This window comes from Salvelinus namaycush, unplaced genomic scaffold (genome assembly GCF_016432855.1).
Source record: "Salvelinus namaycush isolate Seneca unplaced genomic scaffold, SaNama_1.0 Scaffold415, whole genome shotgun sequence".
NCBI lineage: Eukaryota > Metazoa > Chordata > Actinopteri > Salmoniformes > Salmonidae > Salvelinus > Salvelinus namaycush.
The window spans coordinates 81919-105485 of record NW_024061104.1 but is presented as its reverse complement, the minus strand read 5'-3'; the positions used below and the strand labels follow the sequence as shown (position 1 = coordinate 105485).

The following is a 23567-nucleotide window of genomic DNA, read 5'->3' as shown; positions in this document are numbered from 1 at the left end:
TAAACTTAAAGCTACAAAATGCAGTATTTGACCCCTCTGGTGCCAATTAGCGATCACTTTTTTTCTCCTCTCTGCATGACGCTCAATGGAAAAGAAGAGTTGAGTTAGCAATTGGTACTGTATGTCAAACAACCAGCCTCGTCTTTAGTCTTCCTCTGCCTTTCCCTTTGGGGATGAAAGAGGATCAACATGGTCATAGGTGCTCAAGCGGTCTATTGATGATGTCATATCCTGGTGCCAATTTCAAAAGATCTCTTTGTGCTCATTTGACACTGCCACAGTGAAAATATATAACTGCCCTGTTCATTTACTTACATCCTTATCACTGATCTGGCGTTATTTAATAGGTAAAAGTAATATATTGGGATATTTGCTTTAATCTATCACATTAGATGTGTGATTACTTCAAGGATGGGAGGAAGGATGCATTTTTTTAGCATTCAAAAAGGATTCTGAGATGCTATGATGTCATCCTGTTATAAAGGGAGTTGAAAAGGATGCTGCATGTAACTGAAGTTGACTTTTACCTTTGTTTTGAATGCTGTTCCCATCAAGGACACACTGGCTAACCACTATTAAAACATTGTCTCCATTTTATTAATATTTTTTTTGTATGGCACTAACTGAATACACTTATGGTGCTTTCAAGAGAACCGGGAACTCTGAAAAAAATTGGGTCAAATCATGACGTCAGTGATCATCGGGTTGGAATGTCAGAGCTCTAGAAAGGTGCCAGAGTTCCCGACGTGGAATTCCGAGTTGGATGACTCAAAAGATTTCTCCCAGTCGGAGCTCGTTTTTTTCAGAGGTCCCAGTTGTCTTGAACACACTGAAGTCGGCGATTTCTGAGTTCCCAGATGTTTTGCTCACGGCATTAAGAGACACTAATCAGTGCATATTATTGTGTGTGCTGTACGACAGGGTTGACGATTGTCAATACAGTGTTGTGCTTTTGGTAACAGGTTGTGATAAAATGAACATTTATCATTGGACTGACAATTTACACTGCTTTCATTTTTAATAAACAAAATGCTGTTTGAATAGTGGTCCTTCCTTCTTTACACTTACTAAAGGAGCGAAACCTAACATGTCAAATTTTCACTAGGCTTGTTTGACATTGCAGGTGACTGCTGACTAATATACAAATGACCTTGCATCATAAAATAAACGACTCATTATTTGTAGATCAGTTAGTCATAATGAATCACATATTTGATTCTCACTAACATAGCCACTGCCGCGTAACACTAGTGAAGGCTTTGCAGGAGTGTCCATAGTAATTACCAGAATTACCCACTTAAATCAGGAATAAACAGATGGGTATTACTGTAGCAGTTATTGTTAGCATGTACAAAGAGAGCAAATTCAAGTGTTGGGTGTCGACAGAAAATCCACTTAGTCGTCATGATTAACCTTCAGTAACTCCATTTATGGCATCACATACTGTAGAAATGTACAATGTCAATTCAGACCTGGAACAATGTGAAAAACGTGATGACAAACCCTGTTCATTCTACCTGCACTGTTACTGTAGACTAGAGCAGGGTTTCGCAAATTCGGTCGTGCCCCCCCCCCCCCCTCCTCCTGGTGCACATTTTGGTTTTTGCCCTCGCACAACACAGCTGATTCAAATAATCTAAACTTGATGAGTTGATTAATAGAATCAACTGTAGTGCTAGGGCAAAAGGACTGAGTTTGGGAAATCCTGGACTATAGCATAAGACTCATCAATCCCTTGTATGCCCTTACTTTTCCCTGTGTCATTCACTCAGAACCACTTTCAGTGTACAGTATGTTGGTGACAGGCAGAGCAGAGCCCCACTACACAGTCATTTGACAGCCTCGATAACAGTGTACATCATAACATTACAGATATGCCAATAATCACTCAAGTGTTTTGGTAGCGCTAAATATTGTCGGTGGCTACAAAGAAACGTTCTGGGACCTACAGAGAGTAAAACATTTCTAACCAAAGCATGCAATGAAATACATTTAATGCAAATAGTCTTTAGTCAAGTGCAACATTTTTTTGTTATTTTCTTTTTATTGAAAATAAATAGATAAATGTGATGCATCCCTGATGTAACATAAGAACAAAAAAAGAAACAAATGTGAAGGTCATTTGACAGGTGTTCAGTTAGTGGGTGATTACTGGCTTTTCACATGTAATACAGCTACCCATACAAAACAAAATGCAGTCAGACATTTCCTTTCAAACTAAAATGGATCACAAAAGTTGTCATATGCTTCATATGAACAATAGACAACTGCAGTACCTTTTACCAGTTTTATTAATAAAATATCCTAAGAACAGCAAATACATATTTGACTTTCAACTTACACAACTTTCCTTTTCAGTTCATTCTGAAGAGAGTTTGGGGAAGAGTTAAGATAATATGGTACTTCTGAAATGATCGATCAAGCAACCCAAAAGCTTGGGGTCCATTTATTTTGAATAATTTCCACAGGAAACCATGATAACATTGTGAAATTAATACAAAATCAACATAATACCCTTTGAAAAACTTAAATCCTCAGTCATACAATAGAAATGTTATTGCACAATAGGACTTGCAGAGTAACAAGCCTCAGTTCTACTCCTCTTCAAGTCATTATTACATTTCAGACACGAAACATAAGACATTGATTTTCTGATGCTTTAATAGGAACACTAACTTTTTAGATACTTCTGTTGTTTGCAAGTATATCATATGATATTTATTTTCAGCCTATTAAAAACAAAAAGGAAAAAATAAAGAGATGAATCGTGGTTGATTAAATGTAGCCAGGTCGTTAACGGTTGGTAGGTGTCTAAGGCTCTGCCATGGCAGAGCTGACTGAGTCCTGGGGGGCAGCTGTTGCCTGCTGGGAGCTGTAGTCTTGCCCCTGGCCCTGGGGGCCAGCGTCGGGCTGGGGGCCCACTGAAGAGTCATGGCCATGTGGGACCTGTGGCTGCACAGGGAAGTCTTTGGGGCCGACATGAGGAGGGAATGGGGCCACCCCAGGGGGCAGGTGTCGGAGTGGGATGAAGTGATCAAGTGGTCCATAGTGCACGTAGGTATGTGGGGGTCCTATGGGTCGGGCCATAGGAAGGTAGAAGGAAAAATGAACATACAAATATAACACTGTAGTACCAACATAACAATAGCATTGCTAACCACAACTGAAATACTAATAGCAAAGACTCAACTTGAGATAAAAGTTGGCGGCCAGAATTCACCACCTACCGAATGGAGGAGGCACCGGTCCATAGTGAGGAGGTGGAGGAAGGTACCGGTTGTGTGGGGAAGAGGGACCGTAAGCACCAGGAGGTGGAGGCCGATGTCCGGGTGGTATCATTGGACCAGGCGGGTGTCCGTTAGGCGGTGGGGGTCCAGGAGGCATCATGCCTGAGTGTCCGTTGTCTGGTCGGTACACGGGAGGCATGAAGGGTGGGGGAGGAGGGATGTGGTGTGGTCCGGGAAGGGGACGGTGGCAGTGTCCGGAGGGATGGCTGATGACTGGTCTGAGGCTTGAGTCGAGGGGGGAGCTGATGGGAGAGACCAGCAGGGAGCCAGGACCCTGAGGTCGAGAGTTCTGGAGGAACACAAAAAAATATTAAAACAAAGAATAGCAATAGGTCCATTGTGCTTGTAGCCCTGCTGCTGGCACCAACAATGAGAGACCCTTTCATCTGATTCAAACAGTTTCGTTAGGTTAGAACAAAACAAACAATTATGCACTGGTGAGAAAGACAACAATATCCCACAATAATAAGTCAAGTTACACAGTCCCACAAGAATCACACGACCAAGTTCCACACACTGATTCAGAATCAGGACCGTTTCCACAAAGCATTAACCTCAAACACACACAGCTTTAAATGATAACACATTTGAGATATCCATCATGTAGTTGTGCTGAAGTTATGGCTTTGTAGAACAGTGTCACCAATTCATTCAATGGGGGTCAGAGGGAGGGTGTTGTAATATAGGGAAAATATAAAAGGAGCTTACAGACGGGTCACGGGAAGCGGCAAAGGTCTTCAGACTTCAATGGGAGTAGGGCGGCAAAACGCAAGCAGTTTCGCAAGTGGCGCCATTCGTGGTACTCACTCCAGTGAGCGGCGGCGCTGGCTCTACGCTCAAGGCTTCAAAATATGCATGGTTGACCAATGAGCAGAGTTCTTCTCGCCAACCAACCAACCAAACAATGTTTTAATCACAACCGCCGAGCTGACAACAACCGGGACCGCTGGCATCAACACACGGTAGGCAGAAATGTTCAGTTTACCGCAGCCGTCAGTAAGCGCCTTAAAACAAGCAACCACGCATGTCAGAATCCAGCCAGCAATGTTAAGTCTGACAACCCTGTGATGCCACTACCCAGCTGACTGCCACTCCAGCCACTGATCCACGGCTGGGGTAAGCATGCACACACACATCCGCATCCCTGCCACCGCTGCCTCGAACATAATACTCACTGCCTCTGGGTTCTCTGTGGAGGCCTGGGCCTCAGCCTGTGACTCTAGTGGAGCGGTCTGTTTAGTGCAAACACACCCACATGATGGAGGAACAGGGGGGAGAGATGCACATTGTCTCAAATTGACTGAATCTTACCGAGCTGCCCAGATTGCTTGGTGAGGATGTACGTGGGGCCATGGTGTCTGTGGAGGAACAAAGGGAAGAATGATTAGAGGAGATATAGGATAAGGGCTCGATTAGGGAATAATACCACATCAACCCTCATTGACAAAAAATACAATCCCTACCAGGTCTAGCAGCCACTGGGTGTTTGTGGTACGGAGAGTAACGGCGGCCGTGAGGGTCAGAGTGAGGTCGTGGTCCTGTTGGACAATAAATACACGGTGATACATCAACGTAAAACACTGCAATATTCTCAAATCTTCTAGAATGCTAACCTTGGCTCTCCTGGTTGTCATTAGGCACATGACTCTAGACCACGTTACTGGTTCATGCTACCATGTATTTATAGCAAAGTCTGGTCTATTTGCAGTCCGAGGAAAATGTTTGGTCATGTCATGGTAGGATATTATTCTTCCAGAACTAGAAGTACCAGTATCAGAATATTTGAGATTCTTCAAAGAAGCCACCCTTTGCCTTGATGACAGCTTTGCACACTTTTGGCATTCTCTCAACCAGCTTCATGAGGTAGTCACCTGGAATGCATTTCAATTAACCTTGTTAAAAGTTAAATTTGTGGAATTTCTTTGCTTCTTAATGCGTTTGAGCCAATCAGTTGTGTTGTGACAAGGTAGGGGTGGTATAAAGAAGATGGTATTTTACCAAATTGGGCTAAGTCCATATTATGGCAAGAACAGCTCAAAGAAGCAAAAAGAAACGACAGTCCATTACTTTAAGACATGAAGATCAGTCAATCTGGAAAATTTCAAGAACTTTTAAAGTTTCTTTAAGTGCAGTCACAAAAACCATCAAGCTCTATGATGAAACTGGCTCTCATGAGAAACGCCACAGGAAAGACCAAGAGTTACCTCTGCTGCAGAGGACAAGTTCATTAGAGTTACCAGCCCAAATAAATGCTTCAGAGTTCAAGTAACAGACACATCTCAACATCAACTGTTCAGAGGAGACCACGTGAATCAGGCCTTCATGGTTGAATTGCTGCAAAGAAACCACTACTAAAAGGACCCCCATAAGAAGAGACTTGCATGGGCCAATAAACAAGAGCAATGGAGATGAGACTGACGGAAATCTGTCCTTTGGTCTGAAGAGTACAAATTTGAGAGTTTTGGTTCCAAGCTTCGTGTCTTTCTGAGACGCAGAGTAGGTGAATGAATGATCTCCATATGTGTGGTTCCCACCGTGAAGCATGGAGGTGGTGTGGTGTGATGGTGCTTTGCTGGTGACACTGTCTGTGATTTATTTAGAATTCAAGGGACACTTAACCAGCATGGCTAACACAGCATTCTGCAGTGATACGCCATCCCATCTGGTTTGCGCTTAGTGGGACTATCATTTGTTTTTCAACAGGACAATGACCCAACACACATCCAGGCTGTGTGAGGGTTATTTGACCAAGGAGAGTGATTGAGTGCTGCATCAGATGGCCTGGCCTCCACAATCACCCGACCTCAACCCAATTGAGATGGTTTGGGATGAGTTGGACCCCAGAGTGTAGGAAAAGCAGCAAACAAGAGCACAGCATGTGGGAACTCCTTCAAGACTGTTGAAAAAGCATTTCAGGTGAAGCTGGTTGAGAGAATGCCAAGAGTGTGCAAAGCTGTCATCAAGTCAAAGGGAGGCTACTTTAAAGAATCTCAAATATATTTTGATTTTTTAACACTTTTGGTTATTACATGATTCAATATGTGTTGTTTCATAGTTTTGATGTCTTCACTATGATTCTACAATGTAGAAAATAGTAAATATAAAGAAAAACCCTAGAATGAGTAGGTGTGTCCAAACTTCTGACTGGTACTGTGTGTATGTGTATATACAGTTGAAGTCGGAAGTTTACATACAGTTAGGTTGGAGTCATTAAAACTAGTTTTTCAACCACTCCACAAATTTCTTGTTTACAAACTATAGTTTTAGGCAAGTCGGTTAGGATTACGTTCATCTCTAGGAGACAGAACGTGTCTCCTTTCTGAGCAGTATAACGGCTGCGTGGTTCGATTACAGGCTCAAAATGGCCAGAAACAAAGACTTTTCTTCTGAAAGGCCAGCATCCCGGTGTCGCCTCTTCACTGTTGACGTTGAGACTGGTGTTTTGCGGGTACTATTTAATGAAGTTGCCAGTTCCTCAACGTGTGAGGCGTCTGTTTCTCAAACTAGACACTAATGTACTTGTCCTCTTGCTCAGTTGTGAACCGGGGCCTCCCACTCCTCTTTCTATTCTGGTTAGAGCCAGTTTGCGCTGTTTTGTGAAGAGAGTAGTACACAGCGTTGTGCGAGATATTCAGTGTCTTGGCAATTTCTCACAAGGAATAGCCTTCATTTCTCAGAACAAGAATAGACTGACGAGATTCAGAAGAAAGTGCTTTGTTTCTGGCCATTTTGAGCCTGTAATCGAACCCACAAATGCTGATACTCCATATACTCAACTAGTCTAAAAGGAGGCCAATTTTATTGCTTCTTTAAATCAGGACAGTTTTCAAGCTGTGCTAACATACTTGCAAAAGGGTTTTCTAAAGATCAATTAGCCTTTTAAAATGATAAACTTGGATTAGCTAACAACGTGCCATTGGAACACAGGAGTGATGGTTGGTGATAATGGGCCTCTGTACGCCCATGTAGATATTCCATTAAAAAAATAAAAGCCGTTTCCAGCTACAATAGTCATTTACAACATTAATGTATACACTGTATTTCTGATCAATTTGAAAAATAAAGGACATTTCTAAGTGACCCCAAACTTTTGAACGGTAGCGTATATTTTAAATATATATATATACAAATGTATGGAATGCAGTAATAACACAAGGGAAAGCAAAGGCTGAAGCTTTAGTAACCTAACGAGTTGCCACACACATATGATCTCACAACAGCTGAACACAACAAAAACACCACCATAGTACTGAAAGAGCAAGAGGGATGCAAGAGCGGTTATTCCAAATTGTGAAAGCAAACGAAGGCATGGGAACATTCTGGATCGTCTGGACACGCAAACACAGGTGAGAAAGATGGGTATGGCAGTAGAGGGAGAAAAGATGGCAGTGAAAGAGACAGGAAAGAATGTCTTCGAAAATCAGAGAGGACGTAATTAGAAGACAAACATTAGGAAGAGGAAAAGGTCAAATGGGTACCAACTAGGAGCAGGATGAGAGCAGTAGGAAGAAAAATAAGGGAAATTATTGAAACACCACAGCGGAGGTAAAGACAGGGAAAAAGGAAAGGTGAAAAAGAAGCGGGGAGTCAGGGCATACAAGGGTGAACAAGGGGGGGATGGTTGATTGGCTGAGGGATGGTACTGCTCGGCCAATCAGGGCCAAGGCTGTCCGGGGCGTGGGTTCAGGAGACTCACGGTAGGGCTTGTTCCTTCGCCCCACAGGGGGAGGGGGGGGCACCCGTGAACTTCTCACAGGTGAGGGCCTGTACGAATCACCTGTTTAGCAAAACCATTTAACAACAAAACACTCAGCCAAATACCACTCTCAGTCTCTCCACATTGGACCAGCTACAAGGAATTCAAATCAAAACCCCAGGAAAACATGCATTTCAGAGGGTGGACGTCAAACAGCAGATGAGGTATCAGACAGTCAAAAAGTCCAAGATCTAATTTGAAACGCAGTCACAGATGATATCCAACCGACAAGACAATAGAAATGGTCAGGAACGTTACAGAACGTTCAGATAGAAATATGATTCTCTGTCCTCAAGAATAGAGTCATATCAGCCCTATTCATTTCATTTCTACCTGCAAGTTATGTTCTGACGATTTTGCCTTACTGAATGCACCCCAGACGTGCCAGTACTAAATAACGTGAACTGAGGATTGGTTCTTACCTCGTCGGAGAGGCATGGGAGCCATCCCAGGGGTGGGCTTGAACAGAGGCCTACAGAGCTCCTTCAGCTTGCTGGACATGTCAGTCAGTCTAGGGTGAAAAAGAGAACAGGCATTTAGATTCTCAATACTGTACCTCCAAATCTAGACTAATACAGCTTACTGCATTGCAAAACTGTGACCAAAACACTTGCATTTGTGGTCCTTCGACTTGGCAGTGCAACCTTTGGTTCACAATGTGCCTCTTTTTACTTTACTATTATGACTAATTCAAAAAGTAAATGTGAGATTGACCAAAAATAAACCAAATGAAAGGATCTGCCTGTCTCCATTTTGAGTGAGCAATAGGTGAGCCCTGCTTTGGTATAGCCCAATTGAGTCTGTTGTATTAGTGTTGCACTCACAAGTTACGAATGTTAGTTCTTTCCTTCTTCTCGTCGATTAGAGCTCGCTCTGCGGCGCGTGCAATCACCTAGAGAGAAAGAAGAGACATTTAAAATCTCCTGTTTTGGACTAAACTCACCTTACAAATGACTGGCCAAACAGAAGACTTTAAAAAAAATGTCCTGATCCTAATGTATGTGCCATCGATGGGGGTTGAGAAATGAGACATTTGTTGTTTCTTTAACAAATGGACTAATAAAGTCGTATTGTACAAACCCAGTTCTCGTGAGATTTCTGCTCCTGCTCAATGATCTGAGCTTTGTAGAACTTCTCGGTCCATTTCAGCTCGTCCTGGATCTCCTTAACGCGCTGCCTACACACCTTGACCTCCTCCTCTTGGGCCTTGCCGTCCATCTCCGTCAGCCGGTCTTCCTTGTTGGGGCGCTCAAACTCCTCCTTGGTCAGCTTCCTGTAAGGCGACACACAAATTAAATCAAACTATTTAAAGACCATTTGAAAAACTCAAACCTCAGAGTAAAATAATACAGTAAAAGACAAGGAAAAATGTTTTTTTTTTTTTTACATGTTGTGGAACCATGGAGAACAAACCCTACTATGGTATTAACACATGAACTGCACTGCTTCTGATTCCACTTACTGCTGCAAAGCGTTCTCCTTCTGCTGGTACATCTCTGTCATGATGTCATTCTTCTGCTGCAGGGTCTTGTACTGGTTCTCCAGGTGGTTCTTGTCACTTTTCACCAACAAGATATCATGCTCCAGCTTCTGAAATTGCTCTGTGGTGAAAACAAGTTGATAGTGTTGAGAGAGAAAAGGCAGTGATGCATATCAAATTCTAGTTGCTGGGACATACCTTCCAGCTCTTTCCTGGACTTCTCTTCGTTCAGCAGCTTGGTCATGAAGCGATCGCGCTCTTCCTCCACAACAGACAGAGTGGTCTGGACCTGTGGAAAGTTCTTCCAACAGTTAGTGGAAGAGTTGACACACTTCTTGGTTCTGAGCACAAGTTTTACCTGCCTTCAGGTACACAGAAATCTGGGTCCGTTCAAGAAAGAACTCAGTCTTACCCGAGAGACATCCATCATTTGCTTATGGCGGTTTTGGATGATGGTCTGCTTGTCTGAAACAAATAATTGTAAACACAGTGACACGTTTCAGGAAAGTAGGCGTATGTCGCGCGTCAATACTTCACAGGAGAGGCATTTGAATGTATAACTATCAAAATGCGTTTTTGGGGGCAAAATGCCTTCTGGTACGTTAACTTCCATGTGCCTTAATAACAAACTTGTATGCCATCCGTAAATCCGAATAAAAATGGTAAACTATGAGCAGAGTTAGTTTAGCCACGGAAAAAGGAAGGAACCTTCCCTCTAGCCATGATTGGCTGAGATAATGGATGAGCTGGACGCGCCATGAAACGAGTTCGGATTGGTCTGCCATGTAGCACGCTTCTGTCTATAACATGAGCTTCTCAGTATGTGTAAGTAACCCTTTCTAATGCAGCTTTTTTGAAAGATGCTCTCCACTTTTAGGAGACCCAAGTTTTGAAATCAGTGGACTGTCCGGTGGAGCAGAGTATGATAGCTAAGGAGATGGAGAAAATTCTGTGGTTTGATTGCAAATATGCAGAGGCAGTCGAAAATAGAACACATAGAAGGCTGTTGTATAAAACACCTGTCTCCAGAATACATCTTCAAACTAAGGGAAACCATTTTCAGATATAAGTTTCTAATTTTGTCAGAAAGTCATTTTCTCATTGCAAAATAAAGCATATTGTTAGCTAGCTAACAATATGTGTGAACAATGCTGAATGGGTATAGACAAAGAAGAGCTCTCCAGTATGGGTTACAAGTTTATCAACTTTCAAAGCAGAATTACTTTCCCATTGTTCCTCAACTGTAGTGTATGATATACCATTTTGATGCTCCGAGTCTCTACTTTAATCCAATGTAAAAAAACACAATTTCAAATTTTGCTACATAAGACCAAATCACATGACAGTATCCTAATCAGAGAAGGCTGGTGGGAGGAGCTATAGAAGGACTGGCTCACTATAAAGGCATAAATGGAACGGAGTCAAGCACACTGTTTCCATGTATTTGGTTCCATTCCAGCCATTACAAGGAGCCCGTCCTCCTATAGCTCCTCCCACCAGCCTCCTCTGATTAGGACACCGTGTCAGGTGACTTACTGTTAGAGGCTACCCCGTTAGCAACAACTCCACCTTTCAGGTCATCGCAGGCCTCCAGGTCTCCTAGCAGGTCAGATAGAACCTGCCAGAGAGGTTGAGAACCACCAATTGATACATTACACTTTTCCCCTGGAATCAGTCAAGAAGTATTTTTTTGGAACATAATACAGGTGACATGTTTCTTTGTCATCAGGGTGCATTTGAGAACGTGTGAACAGGAATTGATGTGTGTAACAATATCGTAACGTGTAAAAAAAACTCAACGTTGTGGTCCTTCTGAAGGAGGGAATCCTCCAGGTCTTTCTGGGACTTCTGGTAGACTTTGATCTGCTCGCTTGTCTCCCTGTGCTTCTCCTCCCACAACTTGGCAGCATGGTGCAGCTGTAACAAGGAAATTAGGTCATCAGGACGGTGCAATGCAGGCCCTGCATGGCCAATGAGTCCTACACAATGTCATGAGGCTTAAAGTGTGAATCGTTGTTCCATATTGGTACTCACCGAGAGGTTCTCCTCCTTCAGGGTGGCAATATCCTTCTCCAGAACCTGGACCTGGACATTCCGGGCATCTTCGCGGAGTTTGGCTTCATCCATCAGAATGGTAGACTACAGATTCAATGATAAGGATAATTAAAAGGAAATAAACACTTTACATTTGATTGTTGCAATGTTAATATATTTGACATATTTTCATTGGGCATGTTCACTTATATGACCTATACCTTCGACAGTGCATCCTGGGTCTTCTTCTTGCTGCGCTTCAACTTCTCAATGGTTTTGTCCATTTCGGACATCTATGGGCAAAGATAATGATTAGCATAATGACAACCATCTTTCTCTGTCCTCATCAACGAGCCATCCTATTTAGGATAGTAGCTGGCTAATAGTAGCTGCCTATGCTGTCTACATCACGAAAGCAACTGCTCTCTAGGGTATCTCTCTCTCATTTGCAGGCTGTCCCTTTCTCTCTGTCTGCCCGCGCAAGTCCATGCAGCTGTAGGTGCAATGGATTGTGGTCATTTTAGTCAATTACCACATTTTCTGCACTAAACTATGTGGAATATTTATTCTCCTGTTGAAAACTACAACGTCCCGAAGTATGTGCTTGATTTGATTTCTCTCTAGAGAAACGGCACATTGAGCTCACATAATAAACTAACTTAATGGATTTCAAATAATTGAACCGACGTCAGAGAATTGGTTGTTCTGAAACATTTTAATTACAGCTAAATCGCTCAATACTACTCACCATATCTTCATGTTTCGCAGTATTGGCCCGCTCTTTGTCAAAGGATATGGCGTGTAAGTTATTTTCCTCGTCCAGGCGCTCATTTTGTCTCTCCATCTCTTGCACAATATTCTATTGGATAGAAAAAGAAAATGCTTAGTCAATTTAAACACTATGGAGAAGAAAAAAATAATAAAAAAATCTAATAATTGTCAGCATGACAATGACATGTGATCAAGATAATATTTCTTAGAGACTCACCTCCAATTCCTGGATCTTCTCCAGAGATAAAGTGGCAGATTTTTCAGACAGCTTTTGCTTTTCTTTAAGTTCTTCGCCCTGAGGGGAACCCAGTAGAAATATACTGTCAAAACATTATGTACCTTAATTCACATTGAACTCAAAAGTCTGGATCTTAGTCAGTGAAAAGTCTCTGCAACTTACCTGTTGCTGCAGTTCAGCGACCTTTTGGAGTATCTCCTTCTTCTCTTGTTCAAGCTTTTTCATCCTGTCCACCATTTCTTTTTCAGTAGTGAATAAAAACCATGACAAGAGTATGAAATCAGACATGGTTTACACATGACAAGAACACCAGCCTGTAAGCAATATGAATGAGGATTCACTATGCACCCTAAATAGCCAGAGAGAAGAACTTACTTAGATATGACTTGCTTTTGACCTGTGAGAAGGAAAAGAAGTGGCAGCAAACAGCCTCCTCAACGGTAGCATACAATACATCATAGAATAACATAAAGCAATCAGATTATGAAATTATGAAAGCAGTAACTGTGCAACAATGACTTACAGATAGAATGCTCCTCCAGAAGAGGAAGCCGATGACCCCGGCACCTGCAGTGACCAGCACGGGTTCACAGGACACGCCGTAGAAGTCTGGACCTGGCTTCCAGTGCTCTGGCAGGCTGGTGACCATCTGGGGAGAGACAGGTCCAATCAGTGTTACTACAGCACATGTCAGGCTTAGCAAATAAGTTGGGTAATAGCTGGGCTGAGATGACAGAAGAAAATAAGTGATGTTAAAAACATTGAACTAAACCATCAGGCATTCCAGTGTTCTGTTTACAAGCATGGCTAATGGTTATCCCACTGAGCACCCTCTCAGTCAATGCAGAGGCATATCTTCAGATCAAATCAAGGTGGGTTTAGAAATAGATGTAGCCTATAACCTAGTTGTTGATCAAAATCAATAGAGAGAAGATTTGCCTTGACCTTATGCAATTAATGGGGATTGGATTGGACTGGGGCCCTACCACTGTCCAACCATGGTGACCTTTGCACAATACAGAACTTCCATCGCAGTCGCTCAGTGAAATTCAGGGATTGGCTAAATTAATCACCACAGAGTGGATCTAACTAACAAGCCTTAGGCCTATGTGGATTTAGAGTGCAAAAGATTGCATCATGTAGCCTTTCATCCTGTAAAATGGCCAATAAACAAAATAGATGATTACATGACATATCACTAGACATGATCCACATGTAGATTTTAATGGCATGTAACCTCAAGTGATAGTTATGTAAGGGGAAGCTGTCAAAGCAAAATTCAACAACTTGAAGGCACCTCTCGATCTGAGACCCAGATATAGGAAGAACGGATACTGCTAGTCTGGAAAGTGAGCCATTTTTTAAATGAGGAAGAGGACAGGCAACTTCCACTTTGAAAAAAATCAACTAAAAGAGCAATTAAGTGATCCATTCTAGGCTGCAGCTATTTGGGAAATGCATTAGGTATTGTTGGACAAAATCATTCCCCAAGACAATGACGTTGCCAACAAGATTCAGTTTCAATGTAGCTAGCCAGCCAGCCATGTGGCGGCCTAAGACTTGACTAGCCAGCTAGCTATATTGTAGCCAACTACTTACATATCGAAGTACAAGACAGTACAAGACAGGCAGTTGATCAGATTCTGTCATCAGGGGCAAAGTGGGTAAAGATGTTGTTTCTTTCCGAATCCATCGCTACTGTACGTTACTTTGACAGTTGAGCTGGCTATCTAGTTAGTTTGGCTTGTGACTTGCAATGCAACTCGTTTGCATAAACCCGAAAATCCTCATTTCACCAACTGATCAACGTAGTCGACTGTAATATTCATATGTGTAAACATACTGAATTATAATTGGATGCATTTTACCGCCATATCATACTGTGCTATGATTGGTTAAGACCACCCAAATGGTTAGGTCATGGTCAGTTTGATCCTGGTTGGCGATACGTGAACATGCCAGTTATAGCTAGCTAATAAAGAGCTACGTTAAGAAATATCCTGTAGTACTGCATTTTATTATTTTGTACAAAGTGTGCAAAACAAGACAGTCGACTACTGGAGAGGATCCTTCATCGTGGTTCTCTTTACCCAGGAGAGGACAATATGTACCTATCTTTCTAGCTACTATAACCTAAGCTTGAAGGTTAGCTTGCCAATGCTGGCTCTGCTTCGCCAACAACATGTCTACTAGCCTCCTTTTAGAGTTATGAACGTGATTACTTTCTAAGCAAAACGCACAAAGCCTGGTAAAACGAGCGTGGGTATCATTTATATCCCACTCAATAAGCAAAACACCGGCTGTGGACACTTAACTTCAGTCTACACTTCACTAGAACAAGTCAACTAAAAAATGGGAAAGGATCACTGAACCTGGGCTGCATTTAGTACGTTTTTACGTTCTGGAACGTTTCATTTAACGGAAACGGTGCTGTACTCAACTACCAGTTGAAAAAAGGGGAAGGGTTGGGTAACGCTGTCAGCATGGCAAATGCCGCCCCCCAAATAAAAATAATACATGCATTGTCCCAGCAATAATAAAATAAGTATGAATACTTGAGTCCTAAGCACTACATGCAGGCAATTAGTCAATTACAATAGGAAGGAAAGCCCATTCACAAGAGAGAAATACATGAAGTAACTTACCATAACACCATATATTCCAAGATACTCATAAAACAGGGTGACGAGACGACCAGATAAAATTAGCACTGATACGAATGATGAACCACTCTGCTCATCTTCATGGAAATCAGTGACAGGAGGTGACTCCAGAGATCCTGGAAATACAGCACAAGCAAATTAGGTTAATGCATACAGTTTACATCTCACCACAATTTCAAAAGTAGGGAAGTATAATGAACACCTACCTGAGGGAGGGTGATCCATGTCTACGCTAAGTCCCATGTCCAAGGTATTTTCAGACATATTCCCATCTTTTGAAACATTCAGAGAGGTTCAAACAGTGAGTAAATGTTCATGCATTGCAATCTAACTGGCATTGTCAGGAAGTGTATTTGTTCTGTCAACAGATTACTATTTACTTTGTTGTACTTCTTGGGCATTTCTTAAATACAGCTTATTCTGCAAACCAAATCTCCAGGCATTATTATCATGTCATTAGCAATGTATGAGACTTTCCAAATATGTATTTAACAAAAGGTTTTAATCCTCCTATACTCTGACATGAACATAAACTGAAAAAAAGCATTATTACCTGTGTCAGGGTGTAGTTGACTGCCCACTGCCATGGGAGCACTGTTTCTGGCCGTTGAGTACTTCTGACGCAGGGTGAACACCAATTCCTGGAAGTCGTCCAAGATGGAAGCTTCCTCAAGAAACTCACCAGCCTCCTGCTGCAGGTCAGCGTTCTCATGGGCATCCAGCATCCTCTCAATCTCATCCAGGATTGGGGTTTCAGAGGCTTCCAAAATGGCTTCCAGCACCGTTTCAATGTCCTCACTGACGTTTGTCTGGGACCGCCGGGCAGCCTTCAGCTCCAGGTCAAAAAAAGGAACTCCAACCTAAAGAGGTTCTGAGGACCTAGAATCTTTTGGAGGCGCTCCATATCCTCCTCCTTGCAGCGGTCTCGCAATAGTCTCAGCCTCAACACATTGTTACTGTATTCCGCCTCTTTGTTTGGAAGGGGATCCAGAACTTTATCTTTAAGTGAGGGCGTGTGGCTTTCAGCATCATTTTCAGTCTCATGCACCTCAGGTTCTATGTCAATAGCCTCGTCGTGTTGGACCACATCCAACACATCACTGGATACAACATCGGTTTGTGTATAATTATTGGGTTGCTCTGACCCAAATTCAGATAGACTTTCTGTGTCATTTTCATCAGTGTGCTCAGTTTTGGATGAAGACAATACTGCATTTTCATCCTCTAGTAACTCTTCCTCAATCTCTTCCCCCTCTAGGTGTATTGAATCCTCCTCCTCTATGGGGAGTTCTTGATGGCTCTCTTTCACCATTGTGTTTTTACTTGGATCTGGGACCTTCTGGTATGGTTCTCGAAATAGTCTGAAAAGCTCTGTACCACCCTGTTTAAATGTATTCTCTACTTGTGAGAAATCTATTGACTCCTCCTTTTGTATGGGGAGTTCTTCAACAGCTTGTTTCTGCTCTGATTCGTTCATTTTACTATCAAAGTCTGAGAGCATGTCTGTCTGTGAGAGCTGTTTAGGGACTGGGCTGTCATCTTCTGTGAGATTCTCTGCTAAAGCCTCAGTGTGTTCAAAGGGACTCGCCTCATCAGCAGGAGGTGTTGAAGGTTCGATGTCACCTTCTTCAGATTCATCCTCAAACTTCAACGTCTGAGAATCCTCATCAGGTACTTTGACAGCATCCTCACTGAAATTAGAGTGCCCAGGTTCCTCAAAGATTAGCTCAGAGGAAGTAGAACAGCCAAATGACTCCTTGGGTTCTTCAATTTTGGGAGGCTCCTCTGGTGTAATCTCACCTTCGTCATCATCCTCCTCGTCATCTTCCTCTGAACCGGCAACATAAGCTATTCTTTCCCCACCACTGACAATGTTAAAAACGGTATCACCAAATGCAGACCACAGGTTATTGTCCTTGGAGTCCTGTTTCTGTGTATGAGGTACCTCTGATAGACTGTCTTCCTCATCTGTCTGATCAGATTCCGGAATGTTCTCGTGTTCCAAATTAGAACTTTCTTCAGGAAAAGCCAGCAATGGAGTTTCCCTGAGATGATGATCACTTTCCTCATCCTGCTGATATTCAGTCTTGTCACTTTCCTCGTCATATGGAGTCACCTTCCAAGTGTCCTTATCATTGGAAGTGACAGCATCAAAAGTTATTCCTAGTGTGGTGTTTAACTCAGGAATAGGTCTGCCTTCTGAAAAACCATCAGGTGCATTTTCTAACTCAGGATCATCTTTGGATTCAGGTTCTGAGGGGGTTTCTTTGATCTCACCTTCCTCTGGTTCAACAACACTGTACGGCACAGAGTCCTCTGTCCTCTGCTGATCTTTCTGAAGGTAATCTTTGATCCTCTCAGCTGTGGTCTCAAGTACAGTGTTAGATTCCACTCCCTTTGTGTCAAGAGTTTCAGGCTGAGGCAGAGAGGACTCTAAAGCCTCAAAATGTCTCAGATCATCATTATCTGGAACCTCTACAACCTTATCAATGTCCTCAGGTACATCCCTATCAATCTCATCATTTTCTAACAGTGTCACTTCAGGTGGAGGCTCATCCACTTCCACCGTGGTGCTCTCAGCACTTTTGTTTAGGTACAAAGTCTCTGTGGTTACTTGCACAGATTCCTCCTTGTCTGTTAACAATAAAGAGGAACCTAACAGTGAATCAATGTCATAACTGTCAAACTTATCGTGTCCAGTGTCAAAGCAAACAATGTCGGTTTCCTGAAAAGAAAAAGAAAACATTGTTTGAGTCATACTACCTATTTCAGAAAGAAGTTCAGTCATTCCAGACAATGTTTTAAGCGATGATGCATTGGCAGTAGTGAACTAGGCCTACATCTATTTATTGACTTACCTCAGCAGGAATCTCCAATTCTTTTTCAGTGTATATGTGATTGATTACGAGTTGGTCCTTATTGAAGTAACCAAAGCGGTTACCAACCCATTGTAAGAAACGGAAACAAAACAGAGAATGAAACATGTTAACAAAACAGAAAAAGCTTCAACATTCCTTCTAGACTGCAATGTTATCATATACAGTACCAGTAAAAAGTTTGGACACACCTACTCATTCAAGGGTTTTTCTTTATTTTCTACATTGTAGAATAATAGTGAAGACATCAAAACTATGAAATAACACATATGGAATCATGTAGTAAACCCTAAAAAGTGTACAAAAAAATATCTAAATATATTTGATATTCTTCAAAGAAGCCCAAATCAAATCCAATTTTATTGGTCACATACACGTGTTTAGCAGATGTAATAGCGGGTGTAGCAAAATGCTTGTTGTGTTGTTGAAACAGGAATGCTTTTCTAACAGTCTTGAAGGAGTTCCCACATATGTTGAGCTCTTGATGGCTGCTTTTCCTTCACTCTGTGGTCCAATTCATCCCAAACCATCTCAATTGGGTTGAGGTCGGGTGAATGTGGTCAAAAAGCCCTTACACAGCCTGGAGGTGTGTTGGGTCATTGTCCTGCTGAAAAACAAATAATTGTCCCACTAAGCACAAACCACATGGGATGGCATATCACTGCAGAATCCCGGTTAAGTGAGCCTTGAATTCTAAATAAATCACAGACAGTGTCACCAGCAAAGCACCCCCACACCTCTTCCATGCTTCACGGTGGGAACCACCCATGCGGAGATAATTCGTTCACCTACTCTGCATCTCAGAAAGACACGAAGGTTGGAACCAAAACTCTCAAATTTGTACTCATCAGACCAAAGGACAGATTTCCACCAGTCTAATGTCCATTGCTCGTGTGTCTAGGCCCAAGCAAGTCTCAACTTTCTTATTAGGGTCCTTCAGTAGTGGTTTCTTTGCAGCAATTCAACAATGAAGGCCTGATTCACGCAGTCTCCTCTGATCAGTTGATGTTGGGCTATGTCTGTTACTTGAACTCTGAAGCATTTACTTGGGCTTCAATATGAGGTGCAGTTAACTCGCAGCAGAGGTAGCGCTGGGTCTTCCTTTCGTGTGGCAGTCCTCATAAGAGCCAGTTTCATCATAGCGCTTGATGGTTTTTGCGACTGCACTGTTCTTGCCATAATATGGACTTGGTCTTTTACCAAATCTTCTGTATACCACCCCAACCTTGTCACAAGACAACTGGCTCAAACGCATTAAGAAGGAAATAAATTCCACAAATAACATTTTAATAAGGCACACCTGTTAATTGAAATGCATTCCAGGTGACTACCTCATGAAGCTGGTTGACAGAATGCCAAGTCTGTGCAAAGCAGTCATCAAGACAATGGGTGGCTAATTTGAAGAATCTAAAATATATTTGATTTGTTTAACACTTTTTTGGTTGCTACATGATTCCATGTGTTTTCCAAAGTTTTGATGTCTTTACTATTTTCTACATTGTAGAATAATAGTGAAGTAAAACCCTTGAATGAGTAGGTGTGTCCAAACTTTTGACAGGTACTGTAATTTAATATTAACTCATACTTACACTCCCTGCACATATATTTGTCCTTTGGCCTGAGAGTTTATAGTAGACATATATAGTCTCTCCTTTTTTAAATGACAGAAACCGACAGTCTGGTCCAGTGAAATCGTTGAAAGCTTTGCCCCGACACAGCAGCACTGTGGAGAGGAATGATTCAAAGATCAGTTGTTTCACGCCTACCAAAGATTCCAGCCCATTACCTCAGCGTCCACCCTATGTGCCCCATGCACAATCAGGGCGTGAATAGAATACAAATCACTAAAGTACGCCTTGTTTTATCTGCTTCTCCATTTACAGAGCCAGAGTATCCAAAAGGAAAGCCAAGCATTAAGGCTAAATAGAATATTGTTTTTGTCTTGATAAGGTAGATGTAAAAAGAGAAGAACTTGCAAGCAGAGGGGTTAATGACATGCCAGTATTTTTTGTCAACAATAGCAAGCTTTATAGCTAACCAGGCCTATAATCCATCTTGCAATTTGCTTCCTAAACCAACACAGAAGTATGATATATTTATGGTCAATTTAGTAAGTAACTATAGTAGTTGATTACAATTAAGCTCACATCTCTATTATTGTGTGTAGCTAGCTAGTTAGTTAACTAAGAAGACTGCCAGATCAATTGGCAAGTTGTCATGTAGTTAGTTAGTCAATGTTCACAAGTTTGGATTAGCTATGGGCCCTTGTGTGGCTTTGCCTTTGGGTTCAAGAAAATGTATAGGCCGAAAGCTTGTTTACATGGTGCAAGCTACTAATGTAGTTACTACAGAAACACAGTTATTATAGTTTCAGAATTTGGCAACTAGTCAGGCAGTAGGCAACACAGGCCGAGACTTCGATTCGGCTACAACTAAGCAAGCTTAGGTTATTATGCATTGGTAGTGTAACGCCCCTGGTTTTATAAGCGCGGAAATCGACTCTGCCGCACGAGCATGCTTTTGCGGCACAGTCGATAGCGCGCCGGACCTCGGGCTAGAAGTTCGAGGGTTCGAGACCTGCTCCCCACTGTTTCATTACATTGGTGTCAGAAGTGATCGGACCTTGCATCCACGACAGTGTGTGTGCTTGGCCGGTGAACGCGTTCCTGTAAGACGTAGAGTCGCAAGCTAGCGCGAGGACGCGCTCTTTGAAAGGAGGGAGTAGTGTAACGACCCTGGGGTTATAAGCGCGGAAATCGACTCTGCCGCACGAGCATGCTTTTGCGGCACAGTCGATAGCGTGCTGGACTTCGGGCTAGAAGGTCGAGGGTTCGAGACCTGCTCCCTAACTGTTTCATTACAGTATTTACAACTAACGTTAACGACAGTTGCGCTAGGTTAGCCGAGTTTATCCCTTTGAAATGACAACGCCGGTCAAGCTAGCTAGCTATGGAAAGATGGAAGCATCCTGAAAGTTCGCTTGAGTTTAGTGCCAAGTACTTACCACTGCATTCCTCGTCTGCACATCTTTTGAAGTCGGAGAAGCTCCTTTCGACTGCGGCTTTGGGTATGAAATGATGAATACATAAAATAAAAATGTATACATAATAAACATTTACAGCCATGTTGGCAATTGGGCTAACTGGTTCTGCTCGACTATGAACAGATGAAGCCTAAACGTCAGCAAATCCAAGGCTGGAACAATTCGCAGGATGTTGATCGTAGAGGCAAATATCAAAATCTGGGCAGACAATGTCAAAAATAAGAGCAAGGACATGAAACCAGAACGCATAATAAAAGCGTCTTATTGCGTCACAATATACGTTCTGATTCGGGTTTATCACGTCTTTGTTGGATAGAACTAAACAGTCCACAAGTTTACTGACAAGTGAGCGCAATATCCCATTCGATTTCTCCATTCAATTGGACTTTCTGACTATCGCAGATTTATTATGATACATTAAAAGCACATGTTCATTGTTTTTCAGGCACTGGGTACCAAAACAAACAGAGAGGATAGATAGGACTCACATTTCCAGGATAGGCTATAAACTACGTTTATATTAACCTGTAAAAGTCAGAATTGATCAAATAAATGTTAATACAAATGCGTAGTTGCTGGACGAAGCTAAGGGTTGGCGATACAGTTGTTTTTGTTTCACCTGTTATCAAAATAGTAGCCACTCCCACCCGAATAGACTACAATCACCCCATTAAACAGAGGACATCATTTTACTCACATTTGGGAGGACCCTCAATGACGGTAATGATCCAAGTCACATGTCATTGCCAATAAAATGACAAAAAAGCATTGCAACAAATTACAGTCCTATAACAAAGACAATGTATTTAATTACATGTTTTGATTTGACCTTTATCTAGGCAAGTCAGTTAAAAATAATTTCTTATATACAATGACGTTCTAAACCCTAAACCCAGACAACGCTGGGACAATTGTGCGCTTCCCTATGGGACTCCCAATCACAGCTGGTTGTGATACAGCCTGGAATCGAACCAGGGTCTGTAGACAGAAGCTGCTTTTCAGTCTCTCGATCTCAAGGCCATCAGACTGCGAAACATCACTAGCACATCAGAGGCGGCTGCCTATAGACAAAGATTTGGAATCACTGCCAATTTTAGAAATGGATCACTAGCCACTTTAATAATGTTTCCATATCTAGCATTACTCATCACAAACCAGCTCGTGGAGATAACAAAAATATATTTTGTTATTCCTTAACTGAAGTAAACTAAATACAATTAACAATGGTGTGTGTAGTCAGTAATCAGTAGTGTGAGTGTTTGTGTGCATAAATGTGATAATGAGGGGTGTTGAAAGGTGCCAAAGCAACCAAACGGCCACAAAAATGCCACAACCAAAAATCTATAAATGTGTCTGCATGGAGAGTCTCCCCAATGAATGGGGAATTGGTGCATTTATCCGGGAACACACCCTGGACCAGGTGTGTCCCATGTCGCTGACGACCCTCCCAGCCCTGCCCGCCAACATCCTAATAAGGAAAACAAGAGCAAAGCGAAATAATACGGCAGACAGAGCAGGAGGGTCGTCACAATATGTATAAACTGCACTCCACACTATTCTACGGTATCGTAGTCACTTTAATTGTGTTTACATACTGCATCACCCATCTCATATGTATATACTGTATTCTATACTATGCCACTGTATCTTCGTCCAATGCCGCTCTGACATACACTGCCGTTCAAAAGTTTGGGGTCACTTAGTAATGTCCTTGTTTTTGAAAGTAAAGCACATTTTTTGTCCATCAAAATAACATCAAATTGACCAGAAATACAGTGTAGAAATTGTTAATGTTGTAAATGACCATTGTAGCTGGAAACGGCAGATTTTTTATGGAATATCTACATAGGCTTACAGAGGCCCATTATCTGCAACCATCACTCCTGTGTTCCAATGGCACGTTGTTAGCTAATCCAAGTTTATCATTTTAAAAGGCTAATTGATCATTAGAAAACCCTTTTGCAATTATGTTAGCACAGCTGAAAACTGTTGTTCTGATTAAAGAAGCAATAAAACGGGCCGCCTTTAGACTAGTTGAGTATCTGGAGCATCAGCATTTGTGGGTTCGATTACAGGTTCAAAATGGCCAGAAACAAAGAACTTTCTTCTGAAACTCGGCAGTCTATTCTTGTTCTGAGAAATGAAGGCTATTCCATGCGAGAAATTGCCAAGAAACTGAAGATCTCGTACAACGCTGTGTACTACTCCCTTCACAGAACAGCGCAAACTGTCTCTAACCAGAATAGAAAGAGGAGTGGGAGGCCCCGGTGCACAACTGAGCAAGAGGACAAGTACATTAGAATCCATAGGCCTAATGGACACATGCTCAAACTCGCACACATTTGATAGAATAAAAAATAAAAAAAAGGGGTAGGTGCTACATCCATTTTTGGACACACATTGTTTTAACCATGTTATG

General features: G+C 42.1%; 1 protein-coding gene across 1 annotated transcript; it reads right to left on the bottom strand.

Moving 5' to 3' along the window:
• Window positions 1-2012: 2012 nt before the first annotated feature.
• LOC120041208 (transport and Golgi organization protein 1 homolog) lies at window positions 2013-20159 on the bottom strand. The gene is given in 27 exon segments (XM_038986137.1): window positions 2013-3071; window positions 3228-3576; window positions 4599-4645; window positions 4751-4825; window positions 7984-8064; window positions 8466-8554; window positions 8868-8935; window positions 9124-9316; window positions 9506-9644; window positions 9722-9812; window positions 9936-9988; window positions 11060-11141; window positions 11324-11440; window positions 11558-11662; window positions 11779-11850; window positions 12306-12416; window positions 12546-12623; window positions 12729-12805; window positions 12942-12963; window positions 13090-13215; window positions 15212-15345; window positions 15436-15501; window positions 15783-16073; window positions 16076-17954; window positions 18088-18144; window positions 19695-19828; window positions 20144-20159. Coding segments are annotated over 27 exon segments (4812 nt in total). The 3' UTR covers window positions 2013-2811.
• Between the last annotated feature and the right edge of the window lie 3408 nt (window positions 20160-23567).